Genomic DNA, 27,803 nt, shown 5'->3' on the forward strand with positions numbered 1-27,803 from the left:
TAGTTTGTGAAAAATTCATATTGCTATCACCTTATACTTTTCTGTAGGTACTTCAACATTACAATTACTGAAAAAAAATTTTTTTGAAGTACTGTATCTGGAAACCACAGAAGCCATCTTGAAAAAGCCCTGTCTGACCAAAGTTTAACAATTTAAGTATACAGATAATAATCATTACAATGAATTAAAACACAGTACATCAATGAAAATCCATAAATCAATATGGTACTCAAAAATAAAAAATATTCAAAAATTGTACTCTCACCCTTTGAGCTAAAAGAGTGACCACAGACCCTTGATTTCCCAGGAATGTCCTACCTTAATTATTAATGGTACTCACTTTTATCCTCAAATTGTTCATTTCAATGATAAATTATATATTATCTCACTAATAAATCAGCTCCTTACTTTGTAATAGTGAATTGGCAAATAAAGGGAAATAATTCAGCATTTATCCTGCCTTTTTAGGTTTACCAAACAGACTTTGATGAAAAGTCTAAGGCTTATTTTTCTGAAAAATTCTTACTACAGATGTAGATAAAATAGAATTAGAAGTGGGATGGCTGAGTCAAAAGGCAGTTCCATTTTTAATTTTTTGAAGAAATGCCATACTGTTTTCCACAGTGGCTGCACCAGTCTGCATTCCCACCAGCATTGCAGGAGGGTTCCCTTTTCTCCACATCCTCATTGGCACTTATTATGTGTTGTTTTGTTAATGAGCGCCATTCTGACTGGTGTGAGGTGATTATCTCATTGTGGTTTTAATGTGCATTTCTCTAATGATTAATGATGCTGAACATTTTTTCATCTGCCTATTGCCCATCTGTATGTCCTCTTTGGAGAAGTGTCTATTCATTTCTTTTGCCAATTTTTGATTGGATTGTTTATCTTCCTGGTGTTGAGTTTTACAAGTTCTTTATAAATTTTGGTTATTAACCCCTCAAATACCATCTGATACAGCCATCTCACTTTTAGGAATATATCCCAAGAACACAACATCAATGATTCAAAAGGATAAATGCACCCCCATGTTTATGGCAGCATTGTTTACAATAGCTAAGATCTGGAAACAGCCCAAGTGTCCGTCAGTGGATGAGTGGATTAAAAAGTTGTGGTACATATACACAATGAAATACTATGAGGCCATGAAAAAGAAGGAAATCTTACTTTTTGCAACAACATGGATGGTCCTGGAAACTATTATGTTAAGTGAAATAAGGCAGGCAGAGAAAGAAAAACACCATATGACTTCACTTATTTGAGGAATCCAATGAACAATATGAACTGAGGAATGGAATAAAGACAGAGGCGGGGTCAAAGAGTCCAGAGGGAAAGCGGACAGAGGGAAAGGGGATGATAGGATGGGATGAGAGCAGAAAATCAAAACCGAGGGGGGAGGTGTTGTTGGGAGGAGGGTAAGGGGGATTTGGTGGGAAACATGGGGGATGGAGGGACAATAGAATCATGTACACCCAATAAATTAAAGTTAAATTAAATTAAAATAAAAAATAGAATTAGAAAATGGTCTTTCTCCAAGTCCTAACTAATGTACTCTCTTAGAAAAGGATTATCAATTGTTAAACTATTAGTTTAAAACTATTATTATGGTAATTAGAGAATGGGATATTCCTATAGTTTCAAAAATTACATCACTTATTTTTGTCACTATAGGAAAACATATATGACTGAAAAATGAAGAGATTGGATTGTCATCACCTTAATCCAGTGAATAATTTTAGCATAATTAAGGCCAAATCAACCAGATACTAGGTTTATGTGTATGCTATCACATCGTATATGGTATATTCAAAAAAATTATTTAATATGATTTCATCAAGCCTTTCAATTAAAACTTCAATTTACCAGAAATACAGTTATAAAGAGAAACTAAATGACAACACCAGACAAATCCAGAAGGTGGAATAAACTATAGGAAAATTGGTTCAGTTTTTTTAATATATATTTTTTAACAAGTCAGAGTCTATGGCAAAAATGTACCTTGATTAAAAGAGACTTAAGAGGCATAACAACCAAAGGAAATGCAGATTCTTGTTTAGACAAACCAATTGTATTAATGCATTTTAAGTAACTTGGGGAAATTTAAATATGGATCAGTTATTAGATAAGATGAAAATTTATTGTTAGGAAAAGGCAGAGATAGTTAAAGGGAAAAACTGATTATAGACAACACATAGAGAATAATCTCTAAAAAAGAAATATATGTGTATGTGTGAGTGTCATTGCGTATATGATATAAATGCATATCTGGAAAGCTATGCAGATATTCAAAAAAGGTAAAGAGTAGTGATGTTCTAGGTGGAGAAAATATGGTGCCATGCCAGTTAAATAAGATATGTTTTTGGTTGTTTGAGTTTTCTGACTGTCCACAATGTACACATACAACTTTTATAATAACAAAAGTCTAATTTTAATTTAAAATTTGACATTAGAAAGTAATAGTTAATAAAGGGACAAGTGAATAAATTTGTCTAATTTTATAAATAAAATTTTTACTGCAATTAACTGGACATGACTAAATTATAATATCCAGAATATAGCGGGCTATTTTAAAGTTTCAACCTAGTAATCTTATGTGTGTACACTTTGGATTGGTATTATTTTTTTCTTTCTAAGCATGTCAAGTTACCATCAAGTCAATGATTTTTTTCATCACTGCTAAATATTTGTTTTGTTGTTTACTAGTAGTTATACAAAATATATTTTTTGTTATGCTTTGTTTGGGAATGCTTTAGTAAATTATAATAAAATAAAAAATATTCCCAAGGTAACTAAAGAAAAGAAATGCTAATATTCCTCCCGAAATATACAAAATGTTTTTATTGAGAAAAATTTAAAACTGTCATAGATGCCAATTATTGCCATAATCCTTTGAAATATGTCCTTATACAAATAAACTTTTTAAGGAGGAAAAAATTTGTAGCTCTAAAATCTAATGGCCTACTTAATTACTTTTTATCCTGCCTTTCCCCAGAAAGATTCAAGAGATGTATTTGAATATATAAAAGATAACAACCATATATAATAAAATAAAAGTAAAAATAAAAATAAAAATAAAAACTAAGGTTGACAAAAGAACAAGACAAAATAAGTTTTAAAATGCGTAGAATTATATCCTTACAACTAGGAAATATGGATCACAAATAATTTTTTCAATGGCATTATACAGTTAATAATACCTATGAAATAAAAATGAAGCAATTGTCTTAATGCTAAGATTAGATTAAAATTTATTTTGAGAATACTAGTAAAAAATACCTTTTGAAACCATGAACACTGTTCTCAACAACAATAATATATGTACTAGGCTTTTATCATCTCATTTTCACATTATTTTTAGTTTTTTAAATTGAAAACACTTCTTTTGAGATCTTCTGAAATCAACAACTAAGTTTCCATTTTCTAAAGAACTAATTTCCAGTTTAGTCAATAGTTCATTAAGGTACTGCAAAGGAGTTAATGCTGTTTATGTGAATTACAAGGAATGAGAAAGCCTGAGATTAAATTTTATAATCTTCTAAAAACTTTCTCATTAAAAAACTCAAGATGATTATATTATGAATATGAATGATTTGCATTAGCAATCATTAATTGTCTACAGAATTCAGTTTTTCTGGAAAAAAAATTTATTGAGGAAAATTGATTAGTTAATTAAAGGATTTGAGGCTTTATTTCTTCCAATCAACAAATATTTGTTAAATTTTATCACATGTCAGCTAATTTGCTAGTAGTCAAGGATCTAGTTGTGAGAGTACACCTGAATTAGTTAATTCTAATATGTTGTATTTATAAAATATATTTGGATGTCTAAGCAATAAATGAGTAAATATCTTTCTTAGCAATTACTGTTGTAGAAATATAGGCAAAGAGGAAGTATGATAACAATATACAGATTTCTTATATTGTTAATGAGGAAGATAGTCACCACTGACTCCAGTATTAATTTAACATTTGCTTTCTACATTTGGAGTATGAAAGGAAAACCTCTTATCCTTAACTCACACTGGTGACTGGCACATAAAGTTATTTTCTTTCTCTATTATAACAAAATTGGAGCAATAGTAGGCATTGATAAACTAGCTTGAATTTAGAAGTTATCAAACAATTAATTCAGTTGAGAATATAAAAAATTAACCAAAAGCCAGAGAAGAGTTAAGAGCTTGTCAATCCTTTCAAAGATCAGAATCTCTGGACTCTTTTGAAGGTTGCTTTCTATTCTTAATGTGCTATTTTATTAATTAATTAATTTATTTATTTATGTAACAGAGACAGAGAGAGGGACAGATAGGGACAGACAGGAAGGGATAGAGATGAGAAGCATCAGTTCTTTGTGCTGCACCTTAGTTGTTCATTGATTGATTTCTTATATGTGCCTTGACAGGGTGGCTACAGCTGATTGAGTGACCCCTTGCTCAAGCCAGTGACCTTGGGCTCAAGCTGGTGAGCTTCGTTCAAACCAGATGAGTGTGCGCTCAAGTTGGTGACCTTGGGGTCTCAAACCTGGGTCCTCCACATCCCAGTCTGATGCTCTATCCACTGTGCCACTGCCAGGTCAGGCTGTACTATTTTATTTTAATATTACCATGTTTCCATCTCTAATGGCAATATAGAAATCATAAATATTTTTATATCTTAGCAACCTCATCTTGCTATATAGAGAAAACATGTGTGTTTGTGTAAGAGAGACAGAGAGAGAGTGTATAAAAAATGAGAAAAAACATGTGAATAATAGAAAAGAAGCAGTGACAGACATTTTGATTAAACTGCACAATTAATTTAGTTGAAGATAAAGTTCAAGTAATTGTTCTTGGGTTTACCCGCTTTTTTATTCACTTCTACTTATTAACTGTTTGGTTAACTAAAATACCAAAACAAACTGATATGGAGCACTTTACACCCTTGTGTCAACAGCATACATTTTGGCAGTCTCTGTCCGAGGGGCCACGTATGACTTGGTCATAGATACAGCTGCGTTTGAATAGGCTTTCCTCATGGAATAAGGATACGTCCTTTCAGGTCCCACATCTGTTTGGGAGAAGTAATTGTAGAGATATAAAAATAACTGTGGCTGAGTATACTTTGGAAAATAAAATAATGTCATTTTATATATTCTTCCCACAAAAAGTCAAGGATATACATATTCCAAGAAGGAATCATCCAAGAAGACCACTAGATGACAATCTAGATTTTTATTCTGAAAGATATTTTTAGATTTTTTGGCTTGCCTCTCAGTCTATTTTTCTGTTCAACTCTAGGTATAAATTTAATAGATTGAGTAAAGTAAGTCTTGTAAGATTATGACACATCAAAGTAATCACTATTTATATATTAGACACAGTTGTACCTATGGGTTTTTATTTTTTACTTTTTGTTTTTTGTATGTTTCTGAAGTCAGAAGCTGGGAGGCAGAAAGACAGACTCCCGCATGTGCCTGACTGGGATTTACCTGGCATGCTCACTAGGAGGCAATTCTCTACCCATCTGGGCTTTTGCTCCATTGCAACAGGAGCCATTCTAGTGCCTGAGGCAGAGGCCATAGAGCCATCATTAGCACCCAGCCAACTTTGCTCCAATGGAGCCTTGGCTGCGGGAGGGGAAGAAAGAGATAGAGAGAAAGTAGAAGGGGAAGGGTGGAGAAGCAGATGGACACTTCTCCTTTGTGCCCTGGCTGGGAGTTGAACCTGGAACATCCACATGCCTGGCCGACCCTCTACCACTGAGTCAACTGGCCAGAGCCGGGTTTTTATTTTTAATAAATATACCACTATCTGGGTAATAAGGTTTGAGTATTAAAAATCTGTTGTCCTTGAGTCACCAAAATATTTATTGGCAAAAGGTAGAGATCAAGTAAATAGCATTATTTTGGGCTGGTGAGATGTATTTCCATTGGATTGGGGAAAATGATGCTGGAGGCAAGTTCATATTTCATTTTGTTCTTACCTTTGAAGAGGTATAAGCAGCATGTGAGGACAGCCCCAGCCAAAAAGCAACCCAGAGACCCAGCCATTCCAAGCCAACAGGACCAACCAAATTTATACTGGATGCCAAGAAATATATTGTGTAAAACCAGAGAAGTACGTTCCACATAAACATCAACAGCATACCACACAGAGCCAATAATTCCTGGAGTGCCTGAAAGAAAGGAAAGATGTAAAAAAATAATGCAGGTCTTTTCCAAATTTAAATTTTGTTACTCAACACAGTTGGCATCATTAAGAGGAATAATAATAACACTATGGCTTCATATCTTGAATTTTAGTCACCTCTTCTATGGGTTCTTTTGTTTTTTTTTAATCTTGCATTTCTTACAAATTATAGTTCAGAAATACAAAAATAAAATAGTGTAGTACTCACGTGTTTTTGAAAACCTAAAATGGTCACTATGGTTTTCTTTAATTTTTCTGCCTTTCCAATGTTATTTTAATATCAAAGAAAAAACAATATTATAAACAAAAGAAAATCCAAAGAAGAGAAAGAAGTCAAAGTCCAAGACAAATAACAAAGAGCATATGTTCTTTCTATATTAATATTTTAATCAAAGTAGATGTCTCTAAGAGCATTTAATTGCCTCCTGTCCCACCACCCAGGACCCACAATTGAAAATGTAAGCTACATAAACAACATTTATATAGAAATTATGTTCTTAAAAAGCCATTCATTTTAGTGTGTTGGATTTAAAAACTAGTAACTGAAGTAAAATTTGTCTTTATTGTAAAATAATTCCTTATCTATCATCCCCACATATGAAAAAATATATTTATTTTAAATAAAATCTAATACTCATAGATTAGTCTAACTGATACTTGACTGACTTGAAGTGATGCCCCAAAGGTCTTCTTATTTTAAAGGAATAAATTGCATGTCAGGACCTAGATGCAAGAAATAAAGATGGGGAGATGGGGGATGAAAAGCTATGTGAATAGGACTTTTCTGAAATTGGTAGTGTATAGAAAAACTTTCAAGCTAGAGAGTTTGTGATATCTCTTTAAGGCACTATTCATTGCATTCTTCTCCCAGATTTTTAATGCAGGAGGTTTTAAGGAGAAACAGATCATGAACATATAAACTTCAGAAAACAGGATATAAATTTCAGCCTTTTCTAGAATATTGTAACCCAGAGTTTAGAGTAGAAATTCTTCTTTTGAAACTTAGAAACTATATAGTATATAATGGATTATATCAATATTAAATGATCGTTCTAAAAATGATGGTTCTAAGGCTTTGACTATGTCAGGCAATTTAACTTAGTCATTTTTTTTCAGCCATTCAAAGAGATTTTCTTTATTGACTTGATTTTCTTTAAATTTAGCTTATTTTGTTGTTTTATTTTTAAAAAATACAGAAACTAATGATGTCTCAAAAGTAATCTGGAGCAGAATTGTATAGCATTAACTAATGTTTAAATTTGTTAAATACAATAAATAAATAAATAAATAAATAAAAATTTGTTAAATACAGTATAGCACATGGTTATATACAAAAGCTTCATGTTATTAGTCAGTGAATATGGAATGTATATCTCAAAAAGAAAAAATATTACTAAATTCTTGTGACTTTTTAACATAACTTAGGGATCATTAGGGCCTTGACTCAATGTTTGTGTATAAAAAAATCAGGAAGAGCCTGATTTTGAGACTGTGGAGGAGTAGGCTTTCTGCTATGAGCTTGCTCTGCTCACTGGATCTTCACAAAAGCAATCCAGAGTAGTTATTATTACTGGGAACTCAGGCTATTTTGCAGATCAGAAAATGGAGACAGGTTAAAGCAACTTGTCTGTCTCACATCCACATGTATCTTCAAGTATTTTTATTTCCGCAATCTCTATCCATTCACTACCTAGCATGCCTGGTCAGGTTCCCACTTACATTTGCTTGCTAATTTTTTTGCTTCTACCATAAAAGAAGATGGTTTTCTCTCTTGGAGTGTTCTTGTTGGTTTCCTCAACAGAATAATTTCTCCCAACTTGCACTGAGATCCAAAGAAGGTATCATGCTGCGATAGAAGAAAACTAAGCTTTGAAGTTGATAAGAAACCAGAGTAAAATATCAGTTTTGTTGTTTTACTAATAAAATCATGTAAAGTGTTTTTTATCTTATGGTTTATTAGTCATGTTTGATTTCTTAGTCTTCAAAATTCCATCTTTACATCTACTTCTTAAATAAAATAATAATATTTTCTATTTATTGTTTCATTTGAGATCCAATGGGTTGGCACATGAGATAAGTCTAATATAGGACTTGGCACAATACAGTGCATTGCTAAATATATAGTAAGAAGGCTTAATTAAGCTTGGGGCTTCATTGAGAATTTACTTCAGGAATAATCAAAGAGGAAATTATTTTTTCTATTAAAGCACTATAGAGCTTTTATGGATAGTTAAAAATAATTTGAAGACTTTGATAAATCTTGATCTGACATATTAACAATTAAAGATTAATTATCTGATTCCGAAGCTAAAGAAAATACAGCTGGTGAATGTGCTCTTTATTCCTTCAATCTAGAAAAGCAAGTCACATATGATCTTAAGATGAACTGCTTCAGACCATCACTCTTCTCCTTCACCTCAAGCCCTTAGATGGATATCTCTACCTCTATCACTAGTCCAGACCAGTACCTGCTATTAGTAATGTGGTTCCAGCAACAAAGCAGATGCGGACTTTGATATATGGCTCATCAGGGAGGAATTTCACGCAGTCAAGACCAAGTAGTAGGGTGATAAATCCAAACCCAGCTAGAATATCTGCAGTAATCATCAACGCCCGAGTAACCACCAACTTCACTGGAAGACCAACAAGGCATGTGGTTATAGCACAGTCAGAGGAAGGAAAAAATGTTAACTCACAAAACTACATTAAAAAAAGACATCACCAAGCATTAATATAGACCACTGAAAGAGTTGTGCATTTAAATTTGTGTAAACTTGGAAATGAATACCCTTAAATTTGTCATAAAGTGCATAAATAATATGAGACTATTGGTATTATTTGTTTAAGCACTGATTAGTATTTACTTAGCCTTGTTGGCCTACTAGCAAAATGCCTGGCATATGGTGAGGACTAAATAAATGTTTCTCTTTTGCTTCCTGTTCTGGAATGAGATCTGTTCACAAATATGATAAATAAATGTAGAATTGAAAGTAAAGTATCTATTCTGCAGAAGTTACTCAAATATTCAATAAGTAAATGATCAGTATATTTAGAGTTTTATTGTAAAAAATTAAAAATAATTTGAAAAATTTGATATGGGGAGCAAGATACAATACATGAAAATGTCTCCTGTTAATTTGAGCTGGTGGGAAAATTGTCATTAAATAGAAGACTTGCTGGAAGTCATCATATTCTTTTTCATTTTGCAAGTCATGGACATTCTTGGTTAAGACTTTGTATTGACCCTTTTATATTGATTTGTCAATTGAGTATATTTTAAAGCTACAGCCAGTGAGTCTCTATGGTAGATGGTCTAGGGAAGAAAAGATAAGATAATTGGAGTGGAATAGTAGTGGTCAGCCCTCTGTAATGGAAGCTTCCTCAACTGGGAAAGCCTCCTGAACTGAGGCACAGTTATGCTAAGTGAACAATAGGGAAATTTTGTTACAAATAGAGAATTAATTACCCAAGGTCAGAACTACTATTCTTTTAGCTGCCTAATGAAAAGGAATAATAAAATATACTCCTTTAATAGTACAGTAATTGTTTTTTTATATTCATAGTGATTTAAGGTTGCCTTACATTGCAAATAATTTTTCCCTAATGATGAGATTAGTTTGGGTCCTATTAAGTAATAGGTTGCTTGTGAAAATGTAGCCAATTTTTCTTAGTTAAAATATAAAATATTTTTATGATCCACATAAGAAAAAAATACATAAAATCTGCTTTTACCTTATTAATAGGTGAATATGCTATATGTAATTATTGTTATTAAAATATCAGTATTCATTTCTAGAATGGAATTTTTAAGATCTCAAAATTTAGCATTATTTAAAAAAATAGGTTCAAATTTAGGCCAAATCTAAGGCTTACTTTTCTCAAAATTGAGGGAAAAAATATGTAACTCTTTAAGTAATATCAGTTTTTATATTTTGCATTGGTTTTACAGAGAAAGAAAGGGAGAGAGAGAACACTGACTTGTTGTTCTACTTATTTATGCATTTATTAGTTGATCCTTATATGTGTCCTGACCAGGGATCAGACCTACAACTTTGATATATCAGGACAATGCTCCAACCATCTGAACCACCAGGCTGAGGCCCAGTTTTTCTAGCCCAACAGATCCTCTTGCCCATCAAATAATATATACAAGTGGGACTGCTACTCAGCACCTCAAGCCCAGGTGTCCCACACTTTGGAGTATCTCCCTTGAAATTTTCTATGTCCCTTTTTACAACCTGGGACTACCCAGTAACAGAAGTACCATCTGGTCCTGGTTGGCCCTTCTGAGACCCTCAGTCCCAAACAGAGCTTTATTCAGATGCTCTTTGGAACTTCAGGACTCATGCTTAGGGGTCATTGGAAACTCCAGGGCCAGGACAATTCTAAAAAAGCACTCAAGCAAGTTAATAATGTGGGGAGCCTGGATTTTATTTTTAAGGATTGTGTGAGATTTAGCTGCCAGGATAGTAACAAATATATTCTAAGTTGGGGGCAGAAGGAGGATTCAAATTATCTATATCAACAGAAACCCTGAAAAAAAAATAGTGTTTATCTGGGACTGCATACTCTGGGTATACAAGGCAATGGAGAAGGTTATCTAAGGTTAATTATGGTTGTGTAAAAGATATCCAAGACAAAATAAAATCCTACTCTCTTTAAGTAACACACTAACTTGGAGGGTATACTTATATTTTCTTAGAATACATTTTTATCTCTGTTTTCCTTAAGCATATAATAAACTTTTCAAAGAAAATTAATATATGTCTGACTAGGAGGTGGTGCAGAGAATAGAGTGTTGGCCTGGGATGCTGAAGACCCAGGTTTGAAACCCTGAGGTAGCAGGCTAGAGTGTGCGCTCATTTGGCTTGAACACGGGGTCGCTGGCTTGAAGCCCAAGGTTGCTGGCTTGAGGAAGGAGTCACTGGTTCAGCTGGAGCCCCCCAGTCAAGGCACATATGAGATGCAATCAATGAACAACTAAAGTGCCACAACTACGAGTCAGTGCTTCTCATCTCTCTCCTTTACTGTCTGTTCTTGTCTGTCCCTCTCTCTCTCCCTTTTTCTCTCTCATGTGTGAGCATGCATGTGCTAAAAACAAGAAAGAAAGGAAAGAAAATTAATGTATCTTTTAGCTATTATTTGCAACTAACAGGTAAAACTATATCAAAAGAAAAAAATGTGAGCTAGTGTAAGTAAAACAAAATTAAAACATAAATAAAGATGTTCTCTGTGCAGTGTACTTATGAGTCATTTTATTTTTTTTTCTTACATAGATGTTTAAAATTGAAAGATTTCATCTTATTTTCTTCTCAACTGTAACCATACCACTGTATTTCTGGAAGAGCCTAGTGTCGATATGAATTTCTATTACCAATGACCAAATTACGCTTCTTTGTAGCTAAAACTAGGTTAGCACAGGGAGGAGAAAACAAGAAAGAATTAAGAGGTCTTTTTTAAAAAGTAAAATAAAAGCCTTATAAGTTATATTAAAAATATTTCAGGCACTTAAATTCTAAAAGGCCAGGGAAGATATTTTAGAGATTACTCCTTTTATGTTCTTTTCTCTGGGTGAAATAGCTGTCTAGGGAAAAGTAACATTCCAAGACTTACTTTCCATTTATCTTGAGAAAAGAAGTTGCCACGTGGTACCATTACCTGTCAATTACTTTGAAAGAAACTAAAACCAATTTGCTTTCTATCTGTCTCTTTCTATCTCTGTCACTCTATCTCCAGCTCTCTCTTTTTTGGCAAATCTTCCATTGAAATACTGTAACGTTCCTATTTGAATAAGTCACAGTTGAAAGACATCTCTGAAATGCTTTTTATCTAACTTGTCAATTCAAATCATAAAATCAGAACAACCTTCATTTCCATTTTAAAAATGTTTACTCTCAAACTAGTATGTATAAGGCACTAGACCACATCTTTTGGGAAAAAGAAAAAAAATGAATAAGATAATAGTTTTACCCTGAAGAACTTACAAATACATGGAAAAGATGAAATATGCTTAAATGTTTCAACTCACATTTCAGAAATAAACTAAATTTCTAATCAAAATATTTAAAACTAGACAGAACCTTAATACAGTATTGTAGAAAACAAAACAACACAATGGAAACCTGAGTTCAGCTTTCCTTGGTATTCCCTTCTGCAAAGGGAATATCTGAGGCATACGTACAGGGGTGTTCAGCAAGTATAGAGTCATACTCATCACAGGTGCGAATTCCATCGAAAGCGTTTGTGACACACTCCCACCAGAGGCCTCGGCATTTTGTGCTCACCTAGATATTGGAGAAGACACCATGTGAAACAATTCATGCAGACACACTTCAGTTCCCTTCGATCAAAAGAACTTGGCTGTTGTGAATTTGTACAGTGGTTACAAGCATGATCAGCATTTCATTTATAACAAACATAATGCATTTTAGGATATTTTCCCTTAAGTACTACCAATTAAAGGCATTCCCTACCAGGAAATGAATTCACTTCCTGAAGAAGGGTGGGAAGGATAAGTCATGTCTAAGATGGATAAAAATAAAAATCAAAAGTAACTATATGCAAATGCCTATGGCTGGTTCCATCATGCAGTCATAGTTGAACATGGAGACAATTCATTTCACTTTCCTGTGTTGACATTTACTCACCCCCTCCCAAATCAATATAACAATAGATAATAATTGTTGACATCTTGAGTTTATTAGGAATGTACATTAATTTGTCTTTATCATAAATACTCTGTTCTATAAATAAAGGTGTTATTACATTTGAGGTTCATAAATTTATAAAAATTACCACAGAAAGCTATATATAAAAACACAAATAAGTGAAATATAAAGACTTCACAACTTTTTCCTCCTTGTTCCACTGACAGACAACAAATGCTTACACTATGATCTGAATGTAAACAAACTGAGCATTAATTTTGTACAACCTGACAGCTGCAAACCACTTTTACTTAGAAATGCTGTGCAAATTATTCTTTTCCCACTTAGAGCTAAAAGTTACCAGTGTCCTGAGCCTTCTCATACTTTATCTCTAAATTGTAAGTCACAATAGCTTTCTTAGGATTGTAAACATGCCAACAGAAAATAGTTTCCAGTATCCTTGACAGAGTTCATGCATATGAAACAGAGCTAATATGATTGCTTCTTCTGGCTCAATTACGGATTCACATTACCTTGGAAATCTGGAAATAAGATTTAATAAGGAGTATCTTGGAAAACGAAAACAATTCTTCCTTATAGAAAGAATACGTAACAGCAGAGTGGGGAGAAAAAGGCAAAGACAAGGGTTATAATTGGTGTGAAAAAGAAAGGAAGAAACATAAACCTTTGATTTGCAAAAGAAAATCCTATCTGATAGTATTTGCGTTATAACACTCACTGCTCCCTGTTTTGTTTAGAAGCTATGGTGTGTCAAATAAAACTCTACTGAATTCTACTGCTGGCTACTTCATCACAATTTTGAATGTGGTAACTTCTGTTATCACTTTCTATGTAAAACACATCTAACTGGTAATAATACTTTGATATTGATTCTATACCATAAAGCGGTTATTGTTTAAACATATTATTATTTTATTTATTTTTAAAGGACCCTGTGAGATATTATAACTGTTTATTTTACAAAGAAAAAAAAATGAGGCACAGGAAAGTTACGTGATTAACTCCAAGAAGGCATTGTTAATAAATGGAGAAGCTAGCACTCAAACACAGCAGTCTGGCACATGGCCTTAAGCATTGTGGTATACTTAACATACATTTTTTTTAATTCCAAAATCATTTTAGGCTAAACTACTCTAGAATGTAAATTAAAAGATAGCTTTAGGTAAAGTAGGAAACTCTAAATTTATTCTCATCCTATGGTCATTATTCTACAATATCTCACTTTAACTTGCTCTTTCAAAGGTTAAATCTAGAAGTAATGTTCTCAAATCTATGGATTTTTACCTCAGGAAGCTGAGAAATCACAGAAACCAAAAAATTTAACAAAGAAAATTTGTGTTGTAAAATTTAACATATTAATTTCTAAAGAAGTCTGTGAAAATATAAAGTTATATATGAATAAAATTTAAGTTAAAGAGGGCCCTTCGTTTACCGCAATCTTGATATACAATGTTTTGAATATATGACACTCCATAAAAACTTTTAAAAAATTGAGATGTGAGTGTTTGGGCAATGTTATTGGAAGATTTAGAAAAGAAGAAGTCACCAACCATGCAGGCTAGCCTGGAACAAGTCTTTAAGAAGGTAGAGATGTCTGGAACAGGTCCTGTAACCTCTACATCAGCTGCTTCTCTAGATGAAACACCTGTAGTACAGGTAGAATCATCTCCAGCATCTCCTGCATGTTCCTTAGGCAATCCTGACTCACCTGACCCAGTATCTCCAGCACCTTCTGCAGGTTCTCCTGCCTCTCCAGCTTCTTCCTCCCAATAAGTCACTCTTTCCCACCTTGCAATGCCCCTTTCAGTGTGCAAGCCAACCACAGGAATAAAGGTAACAAAATTTTTTTATGCTCATTTTTTTGGTCATTTTTCTTGTTACTACAATACAGTGTATAGTACAATATGTTTATGTCCTTTTCCTTTTTTGGTGGCTTAGTTGTGTTTTTATGTTCTACATTATGATTTTCAATTGTGTTAGGATAAATAAGTGACAGGCTAGGGTGTGTTTTACCTTACACCAAAATTTGGGTTTCATCACTGTCATAGGAACAAAGCTATGTCCTAACTTGTGGAACCCTTTTATAGTTGATGACTTTAAATATAAATTGACACTTATTAGTTGTGTTGTATTTTGGGAAAGATCTTACCTTTTTTAACCTTTATCTTCTTATCTGTAAAAAGGAGATAATGCCAGAATGGTTCTATGGATTAAAAAGTACAAACACACACACAATATAAATGATTTGCTCAGTAAATGATAATATTAATGAATTTCCTAGATGTCATATCCGAAGTCAGGACTGTGTTCAGTTTACTAACTAACCATAATGACAGTGGAGAAAGGTAGATGTAATGGGCTGAATGGTGGTCCCCCAAAAGATATGTCCATGTCTTAACCCCTGGAACCTTTGAATGTGACCATATTTGGAAAAAAATATTTGCACATGTAATTAAGTTAAGGACCTTGAAATAAAAAGATCGTAGATTACCAGGTGGGTCTTAAATCTAATAATGTGTCCTTATAAGTGACAGAGGACACAGACAGAAGGGAAGGAAGCAATATGACCATAGACATGAGATTGAAGTGATGTGGCCACAAGTCAAAGACTGCCGCCAGAAACCAGAAGAGGTAAGAAACAGTTCCTTCCCTAGAGGCTCTAGAGACAGTGCTGTCCTGCCAACACCTAGGTTTCAAACTGCTGGCCTCCAGAACTGTGAGATAATAAATTTCTCTATGTAAACATGGAAAAAAGAAATTGGGATAAAGGGAGCTCTATAATAAACCTAACAAGTCCAGTGATGAAAGTAACCTCACAAGGTAATCTGATCATAAATTTCTAACTGGCTAGTTCCCGGCACGTGGTCACACCCCAGGCATAGAACTTCTTTAGGAAAAGGTTTATCTGTCTTAAGCAAGCCCTGTCCATTGTTTTCATGCATTTATCTTAACACAACTTTGAAATGCCTCTCTTTCAGACCCTTTGGAAATATAACCACTCAAGAGAACATATACCCTTGTTAACTATATTACAATTCAATCCTCAACTTGCCTTCTTCTACCTCCACATAATCTTCTTTATGTTCCCTCCTTAATTCCAGATATACAAGAGAAACTGCAAACTGTCATTCTCTGGAGCATTTAAGATCTTACTTCCTGGTAACTGTTGTCAGTTTGGCTCAAATAAACTAAAAAAAAAAAAAAATACTCTGAAGGTTTGGACATTCTTATGTTGATACTGAGCTACCAAATTTGTGGTAATTCATTATGACAGCTCTAGAAACAAGTACACTAGAGATTATTTGTACTGAACTATTACTATACTATAACAGAAATGTGCTGTAACTATTACACTTATCATAACGGAAAACAGACTTTCTCATAGCCTACTGCCTGTCAGTTTCTCAGTTAACAGAAACACACTGGATCCAGTTTATTCCAACTTGAACTAGGTTATGTGGATTTGAAGTCACTTCTCTATAATCTGCATGACTGTCTCCCATTTCCTTCTAACTCACTAAAACCAACAAATCTACTATGGCTATGCATGTTATATATCAGGTTATTTAGAAAGTTACCTGAGATATATAAATGTGATTAGTTATTTTACATAAAAAATATTTCTTTCTTGCCAAAATAATGCAGTAGTAGTGTCATTTTCAAGGCTATTGATCATTTACCTGCAATGACCATATTTAGAAAAGCAATGAGCTCATTAGAGGAAACAAGGAATCCAATTTCATTAGTTATTAATGCTCAGGGGCACACTATTAAATTGCTTGGTATTCACACTCAGTTAAGGTATGTGAGAATAGTGGCTGTAATTAACTAAACTTCTGTGTTAATATAGCACTTACTGGAGACACCCTTAAAGGTGCCTTTGTGCACAAAAAAACAAGGTTAAAAGATTTTATGCTATTTGTCATACTTAAGAAAGCCTTCTTTGTTTATAATATATAGTCTTCATTTATCTCTCTATTTTACAATGGCTTATTAAGAGCATTATACAATTTCTAAAAGGCAGATTTAAGTTCTTAAAATTTTTAAGACAAGGTTCTTAAAAAACTGACCAATGCTTAGAATATATGGTTAACTTTTCTTAAAGGGCAAAAATGCAAAATGTTAACTAGTGATTTTTATTTTACAGGGCTGTCAAAAATAGAGGACTACAAATTTAAGCTTTTTTTCTTTTCATGTGTGATTTATATATTAATAAATAACATATAATGCCATACTAAGAAATTTGCATATTATTTCAATGAATACCTATTGATGATGAAATAAAGAAGATAATATCACTGAAACAGGGAGTTTATCCTAGGTACAAAGATAAAAGTACAACTCACAAACACAAGACCAGCAAAAATCTCTTAATATTAATTAGTTGCCAATAGTAATATATAGAACTTTTATAAAACAGTTCAGATTTCTGACTTCCCATGGAACCTTGGTCAGTCTGGCCACCTGCACTCCCTGGTCCAATGTAATAACAGTTACCATGAGCTGAGTAGTGGTTCTTATTAAAGCGGGATTTGTGTTCCTCACTGTCCCTACCTCGTCTGCTTCTCTCACAAATGTTGGCTTCCTTGTTTCTCTTGGCATTTGAGTTTTCCTCTAATAGTATATAACAATAAGGGTAACTCCCCTTGTTCTCAACTTGTCAAATTTCTACCATTATACAAATTCCACTTATGAGATATATCTTCTTCCATGAGGTTTTCCCAGGCTTTCAACTAGACTTAATCTCTTCCCAGATCCCACAGTAATTGTCCATATTTCTCTAACATTTAAAGTATTAAATTATTGCCTGACCAGGTTGTGGTAGAGTGGATAGAGCATTGGCCTGAGATACTTGAGGACCCAGGTTTGAAACCCGAAGGTCACTGGCTTCAGCACAGGGTCGCTGGCTTGAGCAATAGATCATTGGCTCAGGTGGAGCCCCTGGGTAAAGGCACATATGAGAAACAATCAATGAACAACTAAGGTGCCACAACTGTGAGTTGATGCTTTTCATCTCTCTCCCTTCCTGTCTGTCTGTCCCTGACTGTCCTTCTCACTCTCTCTCTCTCACTAAAAAATTTTTGAAAAAAATATTAAATTATCTTTTTGTATGTGCATTTATGTACATATGTCTCCCAAGCCTAACTGTTGTCATCTTTCAAATTATATTGATTGAATGTCTGTTATTTTTCAGTCATCAGGTTAACTAAATGCTATGGATACAGCAATGACCGAGACTGGTATAATACCTTGCGTAAAGGGGCTGACAGACCCTCCTTCTTGGTAAATAATAGATGCTCAATACATGTTTATTGAGAGGGGAAAAAATCTGTAAATCTCTCTACTACACTCATACTAACTCTTATTTGAACGTCAGTATAGAAAATGGTTATCCATAGAGTGTATACGCTGTATGTACTGATACTTAGGTGCTTTCAACTTAACTAAATAGACTAGGATAGCTAAATCGAAGAGTCAAAGAACTCTTACTTAGACCAGAGAGTTTATACTGATTTGGTGTCAGCCTGGATTCTATCTACTCATATTGCTCTGGAAAGTATTTTTATCACAGTACTCAGCATGAGCAGAATACCACTTGAAAAAGCTTTAGGAAACCATATTGTGGTTGACCTTCCCAGTTGAGTTTATAGTAGCATGAATTAGTTCCTTAATTCTGGGGTTCCTCATTCTGATCTCTTTACTAGTTTCCCAGAAAGTTTCTCTATCTTAGTCTTTGCAATTTCTCTTTCTTATTACTTTCAAAATATAAGCAGCAAGACACAATTTTGCTTGCCTGGTCTTTTTTTTTTTTTTAATTTTATTATTGATTTTATTTTATTTATTTATTTTTAAAATTTTTAATTTCTATTTATTCATTTTAGAGAGGAGAGGAAGAGACAGAGAGGAGAGACAGAAGGGGGGGAGGAGCTGGAAACTTCAACTCCCATATGTGCCTTGACCAGGCAAGCCCAGGGTATCGAACTGGTGACCTCAGCATTTCCAGGTCAACGCTTTAGCCACTGCGCCACCACAGGTCAGGCGCTTGCCTGGTCTTTTTTTACTGCAGTTTTGGGTGTGTTTGTTTTACCTCCACATATATATCAAATTAGAAAACTTTAAAAATACTTTAATTAATTGGCATTTATTTCTCATTCAGTTACATAAAAAATTATACACAGTAAGCTTAATAAATGTTCATTTTTGGTTGATCATTATCAAACAATTTTTTTGTCAATATACACTAGGTTCTAAATTCATATGTTCTTTGATTTCTGTGTAAATATAATATACATAGGAAGAAGAATGCATAACCTAAAATAAAATTTAATGTTATGTAGGTATATTTTAAAAACCACTGGGCATACGCATATTGTAGACCAGGGGTCCCCAAACTTTTTACACAGGGGGCCAGTTCACTGTCCCTCAGACCATTGGAGGGCCGGACTAAAAAAAAAAACTATGAACAAATCACTATGCACACTGCACATATCTTATTTTAAAGTAAAAAAGCAAAATGAGAATGAATACAATATTTAAAATAAAGAACAAGTAAATTTAAATCAACAAACTGACCAGTATTTCAATGGGAACTATGCTCCTCTCACTGACCACCAATGAAAGAGGTGCCCTTTCCGGAAGTGTGGCAGGGGCCGGATAAATGGCCTCAGGGGGCCGCATGTGGCCCACGGGCCGTAGTTTGGGGACCCCTGTTGTAGGCAATAATAGTTCAAACAAAAATTTATTATCCTTGTGTTAACATACTTTATATTAAAAATTCAACCCACCTTTTTTCAGTATTTACTTAAACATATATGTCAACATGTAAAAGTTTTTATTTTAATTTTAATGTTTAAATTAAATATATTGGGGTAACATTCGTTAATAAAATTAGATAGGTTTCCAGTACACAAATCTACTATACACCAGTTGTATTTGGTGTTAACTACCTACGTTTTAATAATACTAAATAACATGTTCTACTACTAAAACTTGAAACATTTCTAACTTTAACATGAAATACATTTAAATTTTTATGCTAGGATTTTAAACTTTTTATTTTAACATTTTATTTTATTTTTCTTACTTTCCCAGGGTCTAAAAGAACTCAAGACAATCATTTATAAAGACAAAGGATCAAGATTAAAATAAGCATGACTGATACCACCTTTCCTTTTGACTTCATTATGTACCATGAGTTTATTTGCTAAAATATATTTGCTTCAGCTCTGCTTGCTTATTTGTGGAGCACTGGCTAAAAGTACAAATAGCAAAAACAGGATAATACAACCTTATTAGGTAAAATATAATTTTTGTGGTCTTCACAGTTATATTACTTAATTTACGTATCTGAACTATTTAAATATTTCAAATTTAACATTCATTGTTTAATATAAGTCACACATTTAATAATTTTAGAATGCTTATGAAAGTATTATATTGAAATTTTAGAATGATTACTGCCCAGTAACATCATAACTTATGTTGAATGAATAATAAAATACTAATTTTCTTTTTTCTTTCTTTTTCATTTCTTTCTCCCTTTGAAACACTAGGCGGAAAAGCTGTGTTCTTTAGACCAGAATATACTCTTCAACTTTACTATACAATGCAGGGAATTAGAATTTTATTCTTATTTTATTAAAAAGAGAAAAGAAATACATATCTTGGGAAAATTGAAATTATAGCAAGATAAAAGATCTTGCCTAAAAAGTAATGGTGGTCTCTCTACAGACACTTCTCATTTAGGGCTCAAAATGAGTTTCTTTTTTTTTTTTTAATTTAAACTTTTTCACTTTATTTTTTTTATTGATTTTTAGAGAGAGGGGGGAGAGAGAGAGAGAGAGAGAGAGAGAGAGAGAGAGAAAGGGGAGGAACAGGAAGCATCAACTCCCATATGTGCCTTGACCAGGCAAGCCCAGGGTTTCGAACCAGCAACCTCAGTGTTCCAGGTCGATGCTTTATCCCACTGCGCCACCACAGGTCAGGCTCAAAATGAGTTTCTAAAGATCATTTTACATTGTATTTCATTCACATTCATTTATTCATCTTTTTAATAATTACATTAACAAGTCATATTAACAAATACATCATGAGTTTCCATTATTTGGAAGTTCATGTTAGGTGCTATAGAAGATCATGAAATAATAAATGAGAAAATTTCTGTAGTCTCAGATGTCCACTGAATGAGTTTGAAATCAGTTGGAAAGTAAAACTAGTATATAAATAATCATAGCACATGCTAGAAAGAATTATTTTAATATTTATTTTATGTCTGAAAAAAATGTAGCATCATTAGTGCCAATAGAAATCCCAGAGGAAAGCCTGGTGATAGGGGTAAAATAAATTCAAATGTGTGAAACTTTCATTTGAGGTAATAAAATTTTAATCAAAACAGTGCTTGGTATATAGCAGTTTCTCAATTAATAATTAACAAAAGAGTAACTGAAAAGAAATAATCTTATGAAAACATTTTTTCCCTTTTTGATTATTGAGAGACTAGTCATCTTGTGAAGAAACTACATTTGTATTTTAGTGTGGAAAATGAATAATTATATCTTATAATATAGGTAACACATGAATAATTTCATTTATTCATAGTGTATTTTCTTTTTAAAATGTATTTAATACCTAACATATGCTATTTTATCATTATTGTCTATCTAGTCCCCTGGTTAGACAAAAAATAGAAAACAAAAAGAAATAAAAACAGTTATAAGTATAAAAATGGGTAAAGCACAGACTAGAAAAGTAAACAGAATTTTTCCAAGAGAATCAATAGTGAAAATAGGAATAGAACTTAAATCTCATATCTCACCTTTAAGTGAATATTATACAAAATGTCATCTCTTCTTCCAGAACAAAAACAAAACAATAAACTGCAAATAGATAGTAATATATCTAACATTTATTGACTGATTTGTATTTGCCTGGTACTGCACTACATTCTGTAGGCACCCAGGCTCATTTAATTCTTACAAGACACATATCAATATAATGTTCATATTTTATTCTCTCTGTACAGAAGAGGAAATGTGGTTTATAGCAGCTTAGATACTTGTTGAAATTTACACAGCCACTATCTGGCAAGGTGGGAATTAATCTCAGGTTCTTCTAACATCAAATTCCACCTGTAAGTTTCCTGACTATATAGCATTATATTACTGTCCCTTGAAGTGCTGTGTGAAAATCTAAGCAAGATAAAATATAGTGAGATGGTTCAGGGACATTTCTGCCTGATGACTTCTGTATAGAAGTCATCCATTTAAGCTCTAAGTGAGTGAGTCCACCAGTTCTGCAATTGCCCCAAAATAGTAAATAATTTTAACTTTGACCCCTCTTTATCAGCCTTCATTCTCTACATGCAATGAATTACCAATGCTATCCATTCAAATTCCTTAGTTCCCATATCTTTTTAAGTCTCCTTATGCTTACTGCCATCCTTCCTTAGACCATCACTGTTTCTCTCCTGTTCTATGACAAAAGGTCTTCTAGTTAATATCCTGATACTTCATTTCATCCCTTCCCAACATTCTCCGTAAGAATAATTGATCTTTCTAAAATACTTGTATGCTTTCTTACAGTAAAACATGCTTTTCTATGGTGTACTATCTATATTTTACATGGTACACAAAGCTCTTGAGACCCTGTTCTTATACTCTTTTTTCTACTTTACAAACTCTTATCATGCTGAAATATATACAAAGCCACAAAAATACAATGCTCTCATACCTGGATCTCTGCCCATATCATTTCCTGTGCTTGGGACATTCTCAGCTTCTCCTTCTTCACTCACCTGTACTTCAGGTTTTTATTTCAGACATTTCTTCTTCTAGGTAGACTTCACCACTTATCCAGGATTGAGTCATCTGGCTACTCAGCATTATTTGTGATACCATACTGTAAGTATCAGTTCACTGTTACCTTCAAATTATGCTGTAAATAATGTAAGGAAGACCCAGGTCTCTTCCTCCTTCCTAATCTTATACCCACGGCAGTATGAGGTAGAGAGCAGGTGTCAAAGAATATTATTTGTGAAATAAAAAAAGATAGAAAGAAAAGGGAGAGCAAAAGAGAGAAATAAAGCAATGAAAGAGAAAGGGGAGGGATAAAGAAAAAGAAAGGAGAGGAAGCATAATGGATAAAAGAAAAAAGGTGGAAGGAAAGAAGAGGACGAAAGGGGTAGGAAGAAAAAGGAATGGAAAGAGGGAAAACAAAAAGGAAGGAGAAAGAAAGGAGGGAGAGTGGGTGAGAGAAAGGAAGGAAGAGCTTATGAAGTTACAGAAAAATGTAGACTATTCACTCTAGATTTTTAGTGGAAATTTCTGGGAGGCTCTAGATGCCATCACTCCTTGGGTGAATGGCCATCTCTCTGGGATAGCAGACATAGTCAGGAAGTTCTGATGTTAAAGAATGTAAAAACTAAAAAAGACTTTAAAATATCTCGGTTCAACTTCATCTTATAATTGAGCCGAAGATAGGAGATGTGACTTGCTCAGTAGAGGACAAATAAGATACAAGCACAGGCTGGAATAATCTCAAAACCCAAGTTCTCTTCACCACACTTGTCTTCTCAGAGACACAAATGAATCAATAATGACGGAACAGTGTGGTAGCTTTGGGTGCTGGGTCCCTGATTTGGGGCTATGCACCCTGCAAGGCTCTGTGCTAGTTCTTTTTCCTAATGTTTCACTTCATGCAGAGAACTCCACTCTTCTGCGCAGGTATAAGTAAGGCAAAATAATGTTTTGTGGTATTTTGAGTCTCTTTCTGCCTCGTGCTCCCTGTTACTTACCGTAATACTCTAAAAAGCCCCAAGTTTTCCCTCATGCTTCACTTTGTCATGTGTGTTCCTGACTGGAAGGCCCTGCTGCCATTTTCACCTTTTGAAATCCTTTATATCCTTTTAAGGCGTTGTTCAAATGCCTTTTTCTCCCCAAGGCCTGCTTCACTCTCTGACAGGAAATAACCACTCTATCTTCCCCGTTCCAATGGTACTTTGTTCGTTTCTTTCTCAAATAGGAATTGGATTATGCCTTTTATTGTATATTGCTCACAAAAAAATTAAAGGATATTTTATCGCTTTATATTCATTTTAAAATATCCCCTAATTTTTGTGAGCAGTATAGTTTAGGTGCATATTTTCACCCGCTAAATGTGCTCTCCTGTCAGGCTGGACTCATGCTTGCTCTATCCATATCTCCACTAGTAGAAATTAGCATAGTACCTTTTATATGACATACAGCTCATGATTCTTTATGTTGAATTGAGTTATAGAATTCATTTTCCAACTCTGAAACCTATATTATCCTGAAAGATTAACAAAGCTAGAAATTTATAACACTGCTTTTAAAAGAAATTTTCCATGGGTATGCTTTTTTTTTTAAAGCACTTTTGTTATGCCAATTTTTGTTCAGCAATTGTTTAAAGTGAGCTGTTAATATGGACCAAAGGTAATATGTACAAGGAAGGAAGCAAGAAGAAGCAGTATAATTGAGTCAGTGAGTGTCATAACCTCCAAATTTGTGGATAACAGTATGATTTCATATGCTAGCCCACTGAAGGAGCAGTTACTAGGCAGTTTCATGTCCCTTAAAAAATATTGTCCAATAAAGAGATTGTTGGAAGAGAAGGGACCTCATTTGTTACAGATTTCTTCTTTTAATCTAGAGGCATCTTGAGGAATTTTTATAGCAATATATTTCAAGTATGAAAAATAAGGAAGAACCTAAGAAATACTCACTCATGCTTTCTAAAGGTTAGCAAGGATTTACTCGAGGGGAATAACCTGCACTGCTCATTGCATTCGTTGTTACTAGAAGTGTTCTTGCCCAGAGCAGATGGCAAATGGTTGGATGTAGTAAAATTAAAGCAAGAAGGCACTTTAAATGCCAGGACTCCCAACCTCTCTCAGCAAGGCTTGACCCTTTCTAAACCTCCATTTCTTATCCAGTGAAGTGAGCAGGTCCATTAGCTTAAGCAGAAAGATTTTCAGATTGTTTTGGAAAATATTTTAACAATATTTTTAGATAAAATTTTGTATATTTTTAAAAACATAACTTTAAGTCTGCTCAAGTCCAATATATTTCTGTATTATTCATCTACTACTGACAGTCCGGACTTGCCAGTGAGTGGCAACAGAGGTAGTTATCTGCGCTTCTCCCTGACCATTGTTCACAGGGCAGTGTTTCCATCCACTGCCTATCTGCGGGACCAGATAAAACACATCACTGGACTCTTGTGCAACAGACAGACTTTATAGTGGTTAATATTATCAAAATTTTCAGACATATAATTTTTTTAGCACAAAAGAAGTATTTAGAACTCCATTTTGAAGTGCCATGTAGTAGTCAGAAGATAATTAAAAGCCCAAAGAAAAGAAATAAATGACAGAAATAATACACAGCAAAATAGAAAGATTATTACTGTCTATTTTTAACTCCAACTTGAGAGTTGAATAAATAGAATTAGGAGAAAAAATATATACACACTAGCTCTCATATATCTTTCTGAAACTTCATAAAGGTCACATTATAGCATTTGCTAAAGTAAGTTGTATATAATAGTGCATATTGCATTGCTGTATATTCTTTATTGGAGTTCCTAATATATTGTTTCTTTTCCTCACCTACGTTTTCTGAAACCTTACTAATGAATAGTAGCTGATTTTGATATTCACTCAGTTCTAGCTCTCTCAGATTCCAATAAGCACAGGTAATGCTTTTAAAATCCAAAATTATCTTTCTGAGCTTCTCCAGTGAGAAAAATAAAATCTTCACATGTCAACCACTCACTCATTCTTGTACAACAGTTGGTTCCCAAGAGCAACTCATTTTTAAGAGAGGGTTTCTTCAATCCATATCTGTTCCCTGCACCTGGGTCACATTGGAAGACATGCTTTCCCCTGGAATATTTCCTCCTACTTGGAAACAACTTAAAATAACTTTTTCCTATTGCATACTTATTGAGTTAGTTTTCTATGCCTTGAGTTTGATTACTCAATTTCTTAGATTTTCATTCTCAGGAAAGTCTATTGGTTGTTCAATTTTTTAGAGTCCCATTCTTTAAGAAAGTCTATCACACTACTTTTAGTGCTATCATCAAGATTAACAAATTTATGTTTTAATAAAAGATGTAACTAGAACATCTAAACAACAATGAAGGAGTTGAAGTTTTAGAGGGCTCAGTGACAGGGGTTATACCATTACCCTTGTATGAATTTATCCTTATGAATAAAGAGGGATTATTCAGTTACTTCATCTGTAAAATGTAATAAGAACCACACCTACAACATAGATTAGCTGTAGGATTAAACAAGCTAATAATGTGAAAATTCAGTAAATTGTGAATAAATAGCTAATCAGTTCATGTTGGCTATTAGTATCAATAGTCACAGTGAACACAGTGAGGCAGTGGAGATTAGAGAAAATTTAGAAGGTCTTGGGTGAAGAAAAGAAGTTGCTGACTTCTTACCTCCAGAGAATCATCAGCATTCACCATCCAACAGTCTGTCCAGGTGGCTACAACCAAGAATCCAGTGGAGAAAAAGGCAAAGAAGCAGGCAACGTACTGAAGAAGATCTCTCATTGTAGCGAGCAGCCTGTCTGGAAAGGATGCATGGGAAGCTGCCAGCCCTTAGTCCACTCAGGTGGCTGGAATGTTGTCAATCTCCTGTGCTTCTGGTACCTTGGGATGTAAAAAAATACTGGTCTTTTCCTGTCCCCTCACACCCCACTGCAGGTGTCTTGAGTTGTGGAAAGAGTTATACAAACAGGCTATAACCCACAGAGGGGTCCTGGAGGTCATTATCTGAAACAACCAGCCTCCAATCAGGAGCCAGGTCGGCAAAAGGACTGGGTATGTTTTGTGTGAGGAGAAAGGGAGCCCTGGTTATGCTGCCTGGACTGTGGGCTAATAATGTGCGATGATGGTCACCAAGGCACATGCCAGGATCAAGATGGGGAGAAGAAAGAAGGGTCAAACGCTGACGCTTGTAAACCGATCTTTCTCAGGCCCTCCAGGGAAAGTGAGCTATTCTCCTCCCCCTCCCTAAGGAGGCTACACGGTTGACTGAGTGCTATTTTATTATTAGGACTATTTTAATATTCGCTGACTACCTTAGACAGACAGGCCATTGGTGAAACTATGCCAAACAAGTGCTTGCTCAAGGGAGTTTGCATTCCAAAGTGTTGGGCAGAACAGCCTCATGAAGGATTCCAGCACCTGGGCCCCAGGTAGAACCACGGCTCCTAACTTTTCGGCATCACAGAGCGGGAAAGAGCATACTTTTATCCTGACAGCTCTGGGTGGAAATCCTTGCTCTGAAGCTTATAGGCTCAAGGCACTTGGACTGCAGTTTCTGTAAAATGGGAGTGTTAATACTTTCTTCATAGGATGTTTGTGAAAATTAAATAACATTGTGCCTCTAAACCATTTAGAATAGGGGCTGACAATAGTAGGTAAATGATAAATATTAACATGACCAAGAATTCTCTATATGTTACTTTTCTCCCAGTATTTGAAAATATATCTGAAAAAAAGAACAATTGTTTATGTTAGGAAATTATGTATGTATGTATATACATATACACACACATATGATTTTTAATACAGCAGGACAATTATAGTTATACTTAACTTAAATGGGTAGCTTCCTGAGTAAATATTGCATAATCAGTAGCCTTTTAAAAATACTTAAAAGAGCAAACATACCCTTATTTTATTATCATCAGATAGATTTATCTATAGTAAAATCCAAATTTCAGCAATTATCAGGAAATAAAATAACATTTTAATGCAAAAAGTAATAAAAAGCATTTTAATGCAAAAGAGATGAAAAAGGTGGGAAAGAGAGATTGAAAAAGGAAGAGAAACAGGAGAAAGGATTATAAATAGGTCATTATTCTGAAAAGAATCAGCTACTAAGTTATTTTAGTAACAACGGTGCTTGAAAAGAATAATTTTTTCTATTTAT

General features: G+C 33.9%; 1 protein-coding gene across 1 annotated transcript; it reads right to left on the reverse strand.

Annotated features, from left to right (window-relative positions):
• Positions 1-1,901: 1,901 nt before the first annotated feature.
• CLDN16 (claudin 16) lies at positions 1,902-26,762 on the reverse strand. Its single transcript, XM_066347219.1, is given in 7 exon segments — positions 1,902-5,043; positions 5,959-6,150; positions 8,633-8,797; positions 12,346-12,448; positions 26,303-26,443; positions 26,445-26,486; positions 26,489-26,762. Coding segments are annotated over 7 exon segments (924 nt in total). The 5' UTR covers positions 26,636-26,762; the 3' UTR covers positions 1,902-4,909.
• Positions 26,763-27,803: the final 1,041 nt, after the last annotated feature.

This window comes from Saccopteryx leptura, chromosome 8, assembly GCF_036850995.1.
Source record: "Saccopteryx leptura isolate mSacLep1 chromosome 8, mSacLep1_pri_phased_curated, whole genome shotgun sequence".
NCBI lineage: Eukaryota > Metazoa > Chordata > Mammalia > Chiroptera > Emballonuridae > Saccopteryx > Saccopteryx leptura.